General features: G+C 41.6%; 1 protein-coding gene across 2 annotated transcripts in view; it reads left to right on the top strand.

The window, feature by feature from the left end:
- Positions 1 to 14,966, top strand: part of DSCAML1 (DS cell adhesion molecule like 1) — a 417,994-nt gene that overhangs the window by 318,002 nt on the left and 85,026 nt on the right. For both annotated transcript variants that reach the window (XM_089678617.1, XM_089678616.1), the window contains exons 8-11: positions 2,052 to 2,324; positions 12,030 to 12,308; positions 14,362 to 14,481; positions 14,772 to 14,948. In XM_089678617.1, the coding sequence (XP_089534743.1) occupies positions 2,052 to 2,324; positions 12,030 to 12,308; positions 14,362 to 14,481; positions 14,772 to 14,948 (849 nt within the window). The remainder of the gene's footprint in view (positions 1 to 2,051; positions 2,325 to 12,029; positions 12,309 to 14,361; positions 14,482 to 14,771; positions 14,949 to 14,966) is intronic.

The raw sequence follows: 14,966 nt of genomic DNA, 5'->3' as shown, positions 1-14,966 counted from the left end.
ATGAGTATTTGAAGCTGGGGAGAGAAGAATTCAGTGAGCCTGTTGCTTTACCCAGGACAGGTAAAGTAGGGTTTCACTTTTATGTCATGTGAGTGGGAATAGGGCAGAATTTGAACAAGCATATGGTGATACAATGAAATCATTAGTAATCAAACTCAAGAGAGCTTTGGCAGTGGAATGTCCAAAATTGTCAATATTTTGAAATATAGGAAAGAAATATGGTATCTTGAGTTCTATTCTTCATTGGAGACCTCCCTTTTTTAATTGCAGAACACTATGTAGCGCTACCCTCATGGGGGCGGCTGAGATGTGGGTATCCCTAAGCCCTTTACAGCCAAGCAACATGATTTTTCACACTTGCATCCACAGTCAGTGAACAGTCCGTTGGATTGTTTTTTTGTTATTTTATTAGGGGATGATAACTTGGATAGGGAATAGAGATTATGGGATGCCCAGTTTGGCTTGAATCAAAGAAAGAGGGACAACTTCCTTCCTATGTACAGAGGAAGGAATTCCTTTTCTTTTCCTTTTCTAACTAGTTTAGCCGTTATGACACGCAAAGCTCAGACACTTCTGGACAGTGACAGGGCATGCCATTAGACCGCACCCCCAAACATTCGTATAGGCTTATCATTATTACGGGAAGGTTTTAGAGAAAAGAAAATGTTCCTTTTCTCTAAAACTTTCATTCTTTGAAGATCGGTAGCAACAGCCCTTTATGGGCGAGGAACTCAAAAATCAGCTTGGCTCTATTCACTACATATGGGGATTCCTCTCCCTACCCTGTAGAACTGCTCCCAACTCCGCAGACACTACCAGCCCTCTTGGCTGCTCCAAAGATCTCTCGGGACAAGGATAAAGGATTGAGCCCAGCGCTGTCCTTTGAAAGCTTGCTACATGTGGCAGTCTGTTCCTTTGTGAATCCCAGGCGGCCCTGTACTTACTCTGCTCTCTTTGCTCCAGGCATTGATCCCATTCATGCTGCTCTGCTAAGTGAATTCTTCCTGAACCAGCTTGAGCCCAGCCTGGAGGTTGGCTCCCCCCAGACCTAGGGGACCTCTCCCAGGCACCAACAGTCTGCTCAGCACTCCACCTGACTGCCTCTATCAGCTTGACTCCCATATTTATGGGCCAGTCTATCACTCAATGAGGACCTTCATACCTTGCATTAGCCAGACTCGCATAAATATGCAGATTAGGCCTCCTCCCTCCTGCTCACTGATGTCTGGAAGATTCCCAGTCCTCCAGGGCCAGGAGGTGGCGATAGAGTTCCAACCTGTTTCAGTCATCCAGCTGACCTTAAGTAACTAGACCTCAATCACAGACTCACACAGTTTCCTTGACTCATTCACAATGCTTTTGCCTGCAATATACTACATTATTCTAGTAGCACACTAGAGGGTGCTAAAGTAGAACACAAGATTTTGGGGAGATGTCCCCTTCATTAGTTGCTGTCAGTGACTTATGAAGGTCTGAGCTCCAGATGGTTTTTTTCTTTTGAACAAGAGAGTTTACATGCTTTGGAAAAGGAATATGACTACTTTACTGATTACAGAAACACCAGTTTTTGTTCTCACAATCCTTTCATCAAATGTGAATTTTAGAGACTGGTTAGTAGACACAGCCCTTTTACAGACAAGCCTTAGGCAATATTCGCTCTGCAATTTGACACATTTACTCATCATCCTTGGTCAAAGGTAATTTTTTTATTTTAATTTGTGCATTGAAATTTGTCTGTGTTCTTTAAATAAGTCATTTCAGACATAACATTTGTACCACACATTTTTATTTTTTTTCCTTTAATCTGTGCTCTATTTCATTGTGTGTTATCAACCATTTATGTCCTTCACGCACCACACTACTTCCTTTGACTTCTCCTCTTAGAATGTCTCATCCTGTCCCTAGACACCTGTCATTTGGAATAATGTTGGGTGGTTATTGTTTCTTACTGGTGGTGGGATGCATTTTTCTTCCCATTATTTTTGCCCCTAGCTATGATATGCATTACTGATTTGTGTCCACCTAATGTACATTTTTTGTACCCCCTATAGGACCTCCTAGTATTCGGCCCATGAAGAATCTAACAGCAGTGGCTGGAAGAGACAGCTTTGTTCACTGCCGAGTGATTGGGTACCCTTATTACTTCATAAGCTGGTACAAAGACTCTTTGCTGCTGCCTGATAACCATAGACAGGTTGTGTTTGAGAATGGAACTCTTATGCTGAGCGATGTCCAGAAAGGAATGGATGAAGGAGAATATCTCTGCAGTGTCCTAATACAGCCCCAACTTTCTATCAGCCAGAGTGTCCACATCACAGTGAAAGGTTAGAGGGGCCAGGGGTACTTTTACTGTTTAATTACTGACAGAATTTAAGCAGACATCATATGAAAACACATACTTGTATCTAGAAATACTTGATATACTTCTTTTTTCCATATTATTATGTACACTAGCGGTTTTTTCAATAGTATTTAAGAATTTAAACATCATTTGCTTTATGGGCTCTGAACAGTAAACACAACTGTGGTCAGACTGTAAACATTTAAGTATTCTCTTCTTCTTAACAAGCAGTTAAATAGACCCCGTCACCAATGTAAAATGAATATGCAGGTAAAAAGACTGAAAAATCAAGTATTCTAAATGCTTACTAGCAGGGTTTTTTCTTTTCATAAACAAATTTTATGGAAAAGTCAATTCCCTAGCAGTGCCTTCTTGCATATCTGAGACAGGGCCGGATCTAGCCTGTCTGATATGGGGGTGCAGTAAACAAAATGTCAGAGAGGCAGAGGATAGGAGGTCAGCAGGGCAGTACACAAAAACAGGAATAGGTAGCGGAGTGAACTGGAGGTCAGCAGGGCAGTGGACAGGAATTAGAGCAAAGGGCAGGGATCAGATGTTTGTAGGGCAGTGTACAGGGGGTCAGCAGGGCAGAGGATGGGTGGTCAGCAGGGGAGTGTACAGGGGTCAGTATGGCAGTGTACAGGGGATAGTAGTGCACAGGATATATAATATATTATTAAAGGCGGACTTAGCCTATAAACAGTAAAAACAATATGTAAACACTGACAATATTAACAATACTCATAACAAGTAATCTGACTGGCTTTACAATTAAAAAGTCTAAACAGGATAACAAAATGTGAGCAACACTGGGATTATGAAAGAGAAGGGGTACCCTGGAAAAGAACAGGGAAATAAGTTCTGTGGCTGGCCAGTGGGAGGATCTTCAAAGGGGATTGAACAGAATCTGTGCCTGCTATATACAATGCACACCTATACCACAGTCCTCATACCCACAAAATACTAAATACCGTGCCACAACCGACAGTCACACAGACACAAATAAACCTCAGGACAAGGGAACATTTTTTTTAAATTGTTTCCATTTCACATGTTGTTAAGCACACAAAAAGGATATTTTTACCCTAGGCAGCCATACTTGGATCAAAATTCATCTGCTTCAGTAGGGACCGGTTGAATTTCAATCCAGGTATGGGCAGGCTGGTTGTACAGAAGTCGATCTACCAATTGACTTCTGTACAATCAGCCTCTAGGAAAATTTCTGCACAATTAGCAGCTATAACTGGCAGCACTGATCAGTGTAGTCTGGTGGCATTGAAATCTCTTCACTTTTAGAACACTTACCTCAGCAGGAGTGATTCTCCATCCACATTGAATTTGTGGATTAGAGAATCCAGTAATTTTTTTTTTTTTTTGTTCAACACAGTGTTGAACAAAAAAAATGGCTAATGTATGGGCTGCCTTACTGAGCCTACCTAAAAGAGGAATTACATTAAATTCAGCAACTGTTGAGAAAATGAACACCCTGGTCAGGTCTATGTATATCTTTGCATAGTGTACAGAGTACAGGGGTCAGAATAAATAAAAAACAAAACAACATATGGAGTGTAGCAGTCAGGATGAGAGCCACATTCACATCAGAGTCCTCCCTTACATCAGTGTCCCCAGAGTGAAACCAACTTACATTACAGTCTGCAGAGTCCCCCTTAAATCACAGTCTAGCAGAGTGCCCTCCTTACATCAGAGTCTGGCAGAGTTCCCCCTTACATCAGAGTCTGGCAGAGTGCCTCCTTACATCAGAGTCTGGCAGAGTGCCCCCTTACATCAGAGTCTGGAAGAGTGCCCCCTTACATCAGAGTCTGGGAGAGTGCCCCTTTACATCAGAGTCTGGCAGAGTGCCCCCTTACATCAGGGTCTGGCTGAGTGCCCCCTTACATCAGAGTCTGGCTGAGTGCCCCCTTACATCAGAGTCTGGGAGAGTGCCCCCTTACATCAGAGTCTGGCAGAGTGACCCCTTACATCAGAGTCTGGCAGAGTACCCCCTCACATCAGAGTCTGGCAGTCAGAGCTCATCACAAAGGGATTTTTTATGGGCACTTTTCTTCTGTCCATGAACATTTGCAGATATGAGAAAAGAGTCTGTTTTATAGAAACTGTAAATTTATGGATGGTTGGCAACAGGATTGGGGTGTACACATACTGCCACTGTGATTTTTGGTGGCCGTGGAAGAAATTCTATCCTCTGCTGCTTTCTGTGGGCACAGTGCCTTCTGAATGTGACCCATTCAAGTAAATGAGGCTGCTCTGCAAGCACCCCACAACAACGTCACATGGTTGAAGTGCGCTAGTGTGGGGTTATAGGAGTTAAAGCAGGTGGTGAGGAGGTTATACATCTCCTCACTGCCTGCCAACTTCTTTCTGAAGAGTGATCTGAATGCAGATCACTCTTTAGAAACCAAAGCTCATGTGAACAATCCACTAAAAGGATGCTAGGGCTGGGCAAGAAGGGGTTAAACACAAGCATCACAAACTTGTGAGTAATAACTCTATCAGTTTATCCAGCCTTCAGATTGTCAGCCATTCCCAATAATACTAAAGTTGTTCCTGAGAGGGGGAGAGAGAAAGATAGGGGAGAGAGGGGAGGGGAGAGATGGGGGAGAGAGGGGAGGGAGACAGAAGAGAAGAGAAAAGGGAGGAGATGGGGGTGGAGAAGGTGGGGGGGGGTAGAGGGGGAGGGGAAGGTGGGGTAGAGCAGGGAGGGAGATAGAGGGGGAGAGAAGGGAGGGAGACAGATGGGGGAGAGAAAGGGGGTGGAATGGAGGGGGGAGAGATGGTGGGGAGACAGATGGGGGAGAGAAGGGGAGGAGAGATAGAGGGGGGAGGAGGAGAGAAGGGAGGGAGATGGAGGGGAGAGAAGGTGGGGAGACAAATGGGGGAGAGAAGGGAGGGAGATGGGAGAGTTCAGCTGTAGTGCAGACTCACCCAGGTTGGTCTCTGCAGGCTCAGACAGGGTGATCAATCCTGCAACCACCATGTAGTTGCCGGCTTCAGTGCTTCAAATTTCCCGCCCACACATCTCCTTAGGCACAGCACTGGCCAGGAATTGGAATGTGGGTGGGGGACACAGGAGGAGAGGGGCGGGAGGAGGCAGTGTACATTGATCTCCTCTCTCCTCTCCTGTTAGTGCAAGGAAGGGGAGGGGTTATGTACTGTCTGGGCTGTGTGAGCCGCTGCAGACAGCTTCTCTTGTTGGACAAAGTCCATGCGTTGCCTGGAGGGGCATAGCATAACCCCCCAGCACCCCCCTAGATCCAGCCTTGGGCTGAGATTGTCTAATACTTAATGCCCTTTACTTCCTTGCATTAAGCATTTATGTAGCTGCTTGGAGAGGATTGAGGGGAAATACAACAGAATGTCACTTGAGTCACAGATCTGAATCTGCTAGGGCTGCTGCTATCACATCTAAGATGGCACCACACAGCAGCAGTCCTAGGGCATTTGGATGTCTGCACAAATAACACACTAACTAATTTGGATGTCTAAATACAGAACACACCTAAAATATGTTCACTTTTGATATGATATTATGGGAAAATAGTTTTTAGATTAAATCTTGTGATGATAGAGTCTCTTTAGAATGAATGTGGTAAGTGCATTCCATGTAGTATTTTTTCTTTAAAGCATGCCCTCGCTGATCTCTGTAGCTTCAGGAACTGTGGAGCAATTCATCTGCACAGTTCACAGAAAAAGCACTGAAGTCATCATCTCTCAATAATTAAGTTTAACATAGAAACATAGAAAATTGACAGCAGAAAAAAGTGATCCATCGAGTCTGCCCTTTTTTTTTTTTAATTTTATTAACTTTTTTGTGTGAGTACAGTTCTATATTTGTCCCAAGCATATTTGAAGCCATTTTCTGTTCACTAGCTCACTACCCCTGCTGAAAGTTTATTCCAAGCATCAACTACCCTTTCAGTAAAATAGTACTTTCTATGATTAGTCTTGAACTTTCCTCCAGTTAGTTTGAAGTCATGTCCCCGTGTTCTAGATTTTGGATTCATCTTGAAAATACTGCCCTCCTGTACCTTATTCGCCCCCTTAATGTATTTAAAGGTTTCAATCGTATCCCCTTTCCTTCTTCCCTCAAGACTGTACATATTACGTTCCTGAAGTCTCTCTTGATATGTTTTATCCCCCAGAACTGTCACCATTTTTGTTACCCGTCCCTGGACTCGTACTATCTCCAGAACTGGACAGAGTATTCTAAATAAGGTCTCACGAAAGATCTATATAGGAGAATCAGGGCCTCCTTCCTCCTGCTGGTGACCCCTCTAGGGATGCATCCTAGAATTGTATTCACTTTCCCCACTGCCTGGTCACACTGCTCATTTTGCAATTATCTGAAATAGGTACCCCCAAATCCTTTTCCTCTGTAGTGCTGGCCAACACTGTACCCCCAATGACGCACTCTTTCAAGGAATTATTTTTCCCTAGGTGCATTGTTTTACATTTAGAAACATTGAACTGCATTTTCCACTTCTTTGACAAATCTTCAAAGAAGTGGAAACTGCAGTTATCCTGTTCCCATTTCCCACCACTCTCAAGATTTGTGTTTACATTAGAAATTAGAAGGCTGAAAGGCTGTCTATTCACTGCTGGGAGGTCGAAGCAGGGTGAGATAAGCTCTTGAGATAACAAATCTACAGACTTCAGTGGTACTGTGAGTTTTCAAGATGAATTGATTCACAGTAACTGTAACTTCAAAGGTTGGTTAAAGAGTCCCCTCCTTCCATTATTTATTGTTCAAAAATCCTAAAGTTCTCTTACAGTAACCTAATGTATATCCAGACAGGTTACATTGAACTGGGCTTTAAGGTACCAAGAATCACTCCACTAAGACACTATGAAGTAAAGTAGAGCTGCTTTAAAAGAGAAGGTAGTTACATGTCATCCAATAAATAAGGGCAGTAACCTTGTCAATAATTTATGTATGCCATATGAGCCAATTGCATCTTGAACCACTGGTTTATAGCACACCCTGATATTACAAAGCAGTTTCTTACAAAGAACTGTTTCAGGCCTGTTGGCTATCGTCATTGCAGTGTACGAAGACCCTTGGATTGGGCTGAGATTGAAAGAAGTTGGTAATGACAGTCCCATATTCAAGGGTTTCATCTTTTATCTTTTCTTCACTAACCGGTGAGTCGCTAACATGCAATGATCATGTGTAAGGATGGCAGGCCAACAGCAGGTCAGTAAAGGCATCTCATTTAACATGACAGGTACTCTTTAACACCTTCCCGTCCCCTCCTGGATGCTCTTTAACTGAGTCTTAATGATGAGAGTCAGGATGAACTTTCCAGTCACATGGTCACTGTGATTGGCTGAAATAGTGATTGCATCCCAGAGCTACCAATTATAAACAGAGACTGGGAGCTGTCAGCACAGAAAACTTGGCTGCCATGAAATCATATGAGCAGTGTATAGGCATTAAGGCCCACCTTGCCTGCTGCCACACATAAGCAGTATATGGTTGACAAGAGGTTAAAGAGGTTTCCCTATCTTTGATCTCTGGAACACCTACAGGTCTTGGAGTCTTACAGGACTCCCTTCATCTTTTTGATTTACTTTTTCTTTTCTCTTTCTTCTTTCAAAAAAAGCAGTTGAGTACTTTATGTGAGAATTTTTTTATTTGCACTCACCATGTTCGTTGAGCTGCGTTGATCTCTGTTGATCAACATGGGCTCCATGCAAGGAAACAGTTCAATATGCCCTGCTCACATCACACAGGTTCGTTGGGGTGCATTGCAACAGTTCATTTTCCTGCACAGGCTTTCAAGAGATTCGCTCACTTTTTCTGGTCAAAGCACTTCAGAAGAAGGTGGGGCATCTTGAAAAGCTTGTCCAGAAAACTAAAAATTGTTAGTGAATATAACATGCAGTACTCAACTGTTACCAAGGCACCAGTACAACCATAATCAACTTATACATGATGAAACCTGCATTTTGTTAATAAAATACTTTAATAGGAAAAAATAATAAATAAAAAATAACAGTACAGCATGTGTTGTGGATATAGTAAAATTTGTGCTTACTGGTTTAGTACAGGTTTTCTGTTATTTAGCATTCTGGGGACAGATGACTACAGCGCTGCACTTCACTACAGTATAATATCATTTCTGAAATCCTATGTAGAGTTACGCTGCTCCACATGAATCATATGGCTACATATGGTCCCACAGTGCACTTATTTCATCTTTCATGGTGTGCCCTCTTATGCTGCCTCCTCCTTATCCCTGATCTGTTTCTCTGACAAGGCCCAGCACAGGGACCTACTGTGTAAACACAGCGCATTAAGGCCCTGCCCTTTACTCAGATCCCCTGCTTGCTGTGTTTGTTGGCTTTTAAAAAATAATACATCCGTAGTGGTCTCCCAGATCTGCTGAAGACTTAAAAGCTGCTCCAGTGCATCAATTATTCAGAAGCACCCGGGGAGAGATCTTTCCTAATGAATAGAACTGTGTGTGAGAGGTAGACTGAGATTGTGCACAGTTCCCTGTGTGTATGTCTGCACAGCTTCTCTTGTGCTTATGCTCAGTGGTGTGCATGTACTGCACTAATATTACAGGAACAAATTTAAAGACCACACGATTCACCACATTTATTTATATGATTACTTAAGAAACATGTCACCTTACATGCATATTTCAGTCTGACCAAGAACAGGCCCCATCTACTTCTTAGTGTGAACTCAGCAATAATGTAATTTCAGACACGTGTAGACTTCACCTTCTTTTAGGTGACCTGTGCATTTTCTGATATAATGGTAAATTGCTTTCAATCAGGTATGAGTAAGAAAGTCCCCAAAAACTCAAGGTATGCCTTTTTTTGTGTGGCTTTCTTTACCACACTGGATTAATACAGCAGCATCTACCAACAAGAGAGTCAAAGTCCTGGAACATTGTGTGCGAAGTGAACATCAAATGTTGACAGACATATTTTCAACAAGCCTTCATCCAAGTTGCAGATTACTTTAGTATACAGCAACTTTTACAGAGATGCCTTTTTTGTGGGACTTTTTCCCACACCTGATTATCACACCAGCACCTACCACCCAGAGAATCAAGGTCCTGGACTTCCTCCAACATTGTGTGTGACCATCCACATTCTCCACAAGCCTTCATGCAAGTTGCAGACTACATTGGTCTACCACAGTCTCTACAGTAAATACCTCTGGTTCCCCTTTCAACAGAAATCTATCCTTTGCAGATTCTTCCTGCTATTCTTTTTTTTCTCCATTTTTTTCTAGGAATACTATTTGATAATTTGCCTCTCGGATCTGATCTTTCTGCCGAGCTTGGTCACCCTCTTCTCTTAGCACATTAGACCTTTCATTCTGCTTCTTACCTTAACTATGCTAGGTCTACCCTGTCCTCTGGACATCATACAAGCAAATGTCCATCTCTAGTCTGGATTCTGTTTCCACAAAAAATAAGTTTGGACAGGTGTATGGTTCAGTTGTAAATGAAATAACATACCTGACATAATAGGCCATTGGCTCTATAGTAGCAACATACTGTGGTTACTGTACAGAAAAACATAGTATGCACATACTATTATGGCGGAAAATTTGTGAACCCATAGGAATGGTTCATAAACAGTAATCTTTTTTTAATGTATCCATTTCCTTGAATAAAAGCTGTGCTTTGCCCATGCAGGGCAAAGCAACAGGTTCACATTACTGGTGGTCCCACAAGCGGTACATACATGCATACCCTTTAGTTCCCCATCTTCTGCTCTGATGGGAGTGAAGAGAAAAACCCAAAAACTTAATGCTACTTTGTGTGGGAAGTATGTGGCTTCTCCCACACATAGTGATAGTACTTGGCAAGTGGCTGCTCAAGTACCCAGTGCTTGTCACATGGGGCAGGAATGAATCCACATCTTTCTTACTTGGCTTCCAATGGGTGACCAGACAGAACAGTAGGAAGCAAAGTGAAATATGCATAGATGCCAGAGTCAGAATTTACTGTAAGTGAATCTTTTGTGTTGCCCTTCATAAAATACGACTTCACTCTCCAGGACAAATGACTCAAAGATATTGCTCTAAAAATGCTCCATTTATTTTCTTTGCTTCTCCAACATCCCTATGCCACAATGCTGCAAAAAAAAATATTCAATTTACTTATTGATTTATTTATTACAGGTACTTATATAGTGCTGTCAATTTCTGGGGCGCTTTACATATATAATGTACATTCACATCAGTCCCTAACCCTCAATGTGTGTACAATCTAACTTATATTCATAAATACACACACTAGGGCCAATATAAACAGGATCCAATTAACCTACCATCATGCCTTTGGAGTGTGGGAGGAAACCCAAGGCTCAAGGAGAACATGCAAACTCCAGGCAGGAGGTGCCGTGGTTGGAATTCGAACCAATGATCCTAGTACTGCTAGACGGATGTGCTAACCATTTAGCCACTGTGCTGCCCACAATAAATATACTTACCTTACCATCAGCTTCTGCCGAGTGATGCCACACTTTTCTCCTCCAGAAAAATTGTAAGGAAAGCTTACTAGTCCAAATCTTGCAAGAAGATGCTCCTGCACTGTACTGGAGTGTCACTTTGAGAGACTTTCTCGACTTGAAATTCCAAGGAATCTCATCAGAAGTAGTATAGTGTTACCCCTTACAATACAGAAAAGGTAAGTATATTAATTTTTTGTCCCTACCGTTGTTTTAGGTACTGCAGCTTTTTGGCACAGGTGCAAAGTTGATAAGTGGACCTTGTAGTGAAAGGTCCACGTTAAGCAAATGATATCCATGGGAAAAGTATATATCTCCTTCTATTTATAACAGTAGAGCCTATTTTTTTTCATTCAGATCACTCACCACTATTCTGCACTATACTGTATAAAGGATCAATATAAAATGGTCAACGTTACCAGTCATGTGACACCATAAAGAAAGCATTGCTCCAAGCCACAGTGATCACACTATTTGGTAACTCGAAGCTACAAGTATGGTGATGCTGCTCCAAACTGAGCCCACCAAATTCAAAAATACAGACATCCGACAAGAGAGAGAATGGAGCCGTACATACAGTATCTCACAGAAGTGAGTACACCCCTCACATTTTTGTCAAGATTTTATTATATCTTAGGGGTGTACTCGCTTTTGTTGCCTGCGGTTCAGACATTAATGGCTGGGTGTTAAGTTATTTTGAGGGGACAGCAAATTTACACTGTTATACAAGCTGTACACTCACTACTTTACATTGTAGCAAAGGGTCATTTCTTCAGTGTTGTCACATGAAAAGATAGAATAAAATATTTACAAAAATGTGTGGGGTGTACTCACTTCTGTGAGATACTGTATGTCAACTTGGTGACACTAGATATGGAAGATTGGCCTCATCTAGTCCCTCTGACGCACTTTACCCTCCCACTGGCTAAATCATAGAAGAAGCTTGTGGGAGGGTGAAACACATCAGTGGGGTCTGGCTAAGGGAAGGAAACTAGCTGAGGCCAAATTTCAATATTTAGCATCAATAAGCTGATACAATATGTGTGCGACTCTGTTCTCTCTTGTTGTTTGTATTATTTGTATTGCCAGACATGTATCTTAATATTTACCTGCTTGTAATAACAATGTATCAACAAAAAAAGATATACTGTATGTTTTCTTTGGTCATCATCTTTATTTTTTTATATTCCAGTGCCCCCACTTATCCAGCCATTTGAGTTTCCCCCTGCCTCCATTGGACAGCTACTGTATATCCCATGTGTGGTGTCATCTGGAGATATGCCAATTCGCATCACTTGGCGCAAAGATGGACAAGTTATTGTCTCTGGATCTGGCATCACCATCGAAACCAAGGAATTCATGAGCTCTTTGCAGATCTCTAGTGTGTCTCTCAAGCACAATGGAAACTACACTTGCATAGCAAGTAATGATGCAGCCACAGTAAGCAGGGAGAGGCAGCTAATAGTGCGAGGTAAGTTGAGGCCACCAGAGTGGATAACTTATTTACAGGTGTATGTAGTGAGTTTATACAGTATGTGAGATGTTGGCTGGTAGTAAGATGCAAGTATTTGTTTTTTGGCTTTTTGCTGAGTTATACTACATTTGCTCATTCCTTAACTGTTTTTTGTTTTGGATATAATTCCACTTACTAGTTACACTTTTCATTGCTGTGGACACCCCAAATACATCATAGATATTTTGTATAGCTTAAAAGGAGCCAAAACCGTGGCTATCAGCAAAATAGGGTCACATAAGTGAGGTTTTTTTTACATTTTCCTCTGCTAATTTAATGATTCATGTAGATGTTGCCCATTAACAGTTTTCATTTTATGTAAATTAATAACAGGTAAAATGGTGTGAGCCACCACATATACATTATGTGACCAAAAGTTTGTGGATATCTGATCATCATACCTATATGGCCAATAGTATGCGAACACCTCTCTAAATGGTTGAGTCCCAAGTGTTTGTGATCTTGTGGCAACAGTTTGGGGAAGGTACATTCTTCCAGCATGACTGTACCCCTGTTCACTAATCCAGTTCTGTAACAACACAAATTGATGAGTTTGGTGTGAAGGACCTCGAGTGGCCTACACAAAGCCCTGACCCTAACTACTGAAAACCTTTGGGATGAACTGAAATGCCAGTTGCAAGCCAGGTCTTTTCATGTAGCATCACTTCATGGTCTTACAAATGCTCTTTTGGCTAACTGGGAACAATTTCTTTGGAATCTAATAAATAGAAAACCTATGCAAACCACTATACAGTATTTTGCCTTTAGTGACTTAATAAACTTACATTTAATGCAGAACTCTGGCTTCTTCCAACCAACCACATTTTCATTAATCAAGGTTTTGTTTTATTTTGGAATCCTTTCAAAGGACTGCACTAGACGTGGGCTTTTGTGGTGTATTCCTTTTTCTATACTGGCTTGCCTAAGTATTTTTTCTAATTAGTGCTACCATAACAGTGTTCATAGATTAAAATATATTTTCATTTTATAAAGAATGGTCAAGGTATTGTCATTTTCTTTATAAAAGTATTTTAAGGCCCGTGTCATAAAGACAGGAAAAGTTACTTGTACAGTGAGGAATAATGGAAACAGTCTACTTTCATAAAAGGGTTAAATACCTTCTTGCTTAGAATCTGGGCTTCTAAGAGGCAGCTTCTAACAGGTTAATGGGCACTGTGGATTTAACGAGTTTTTAATGCTGTCTGTTGATGTAAGCATGAATACGTAATGAGCTTGTGATTCAATGCTGCATGTTGATGTAATCATGAATATATAATGAGTAGAAACACATACAGATAAATATTCAGTGGTCTGTGTTGCTCAGAATAAACAGTACAGGACAGATCTGGTACAAAATGAGGTGCATAACAGCAAAGCTTTTGACAGAGTGTTGGGACAATAAGGTGCAATGCACAACCTACAAAGTCTTGAAGGAGATGCGCGGTGCTGTGTTGGATGGAAGTAGGGTGCAGTAATCAGTTGCTTGCATCTTTCATGACACAGGTGTATTGTGCAGAAAGTATCATAAGGGAAGGCAAAGCCATTCAAGATTTAGGAAGCTGGGGGCTTCCCTTCCCCAGAAGTGTAAGGGGCTGTGTTGGGCGTTGCAAATCAGGCTCAGTTTGAAACTAAAACCTTGAGAGGGGTACAAGCATTTGTGTGATACTTGTATGATTAAAGAAAAGGGTAGCAGGTCTCTGCCTAATCTTTGGAAAGTTGCTCATTGAGCAGAGCTCTGCAATAGCTTCTGTCATTTTTGAGACTTAAGAATGTGTTTGTGGTTACATAATATGCAAATCTAGAATTTTTTTGCAGCTGTCTATAATGTTGTTATAGTAAATATTGCAGTGGTATAAGATCCTGTGAGGGAAATCAATGCTGTGCTTTCAAGACAATTTCAAAGAATAATGTTCTGCGGTTTGAACGTGCAGCAGTAATGAAATGCATTATAAATACCCTGTTATTGAGATCTGCAGTAAAATGGATGCTGATCTTTTCCTTTCTGTCACAGTGCCCCCCAGATTCGTTGTTCAGCCTAACAATCAAGATGGAATTTATGGCAAAGCTGGGGTCCTGAATTGTTCAGTCGATGGCTATCCACCGCCAAAGGTGGTATGGAAACATGCCAAAGGTGAGTGCACTGATATAACATCTGTGCCCATATTACAATTATTTATGAGCTATAATAGAGCCATGATTCTCAATACAAACAGTTTTTGCTGTTCTATATATCAGTGATGACATGCATCTCATATACTTTCTATCTGTGAAAGAACTGCGGTATTATTCTGTTATGTGCTCTGCTACTTTGTGGGTTGCAGCTCTTCCTTTGTCACGAGTCATTAAATTCAAGCTCTAGTACTTGGTGGTGCCCATCTCTTTTTATGCTAATCAAGCGTCTGTTCATTTCTCTCTCCCTAGGTAGTGGAAATCCTCAGCAGTACCACCCTGTGCCTCTCACAGGTCGAATCCAGATTCTGCCCAACAGTTCACTACTAATTCGTCATGTCCTGGAAGAGGACATTGGATACTACCTCTGCCAGGCTAGCAATGGAGTGGGTACCGATATCAGCAAGTCTATGTTCCTCACTGTGAAAAGTAAGCACAATAAGTAAG

Source organism: Staurois parvus, unplaced genomic scaffold (assembly GCF_062004578.1).
Source record: "Staurois parvus isolate SC_StPar_1 unplaced genomic scaffold, SC_StPar_1.0 ptg000207l, whole genome shotgun sequence".
Classification (NCBI taxonomy): Eukaryota; Metazoa; Chordata; class Amphibia; order Anura; family Ranidae; genus Staurois; species Staurois parvus.
The sequence above is the reverse complement of the archived record's forward strand: the minus strand, read 5'-3'. Positions and strand labels throughout refer to the sequence as shown.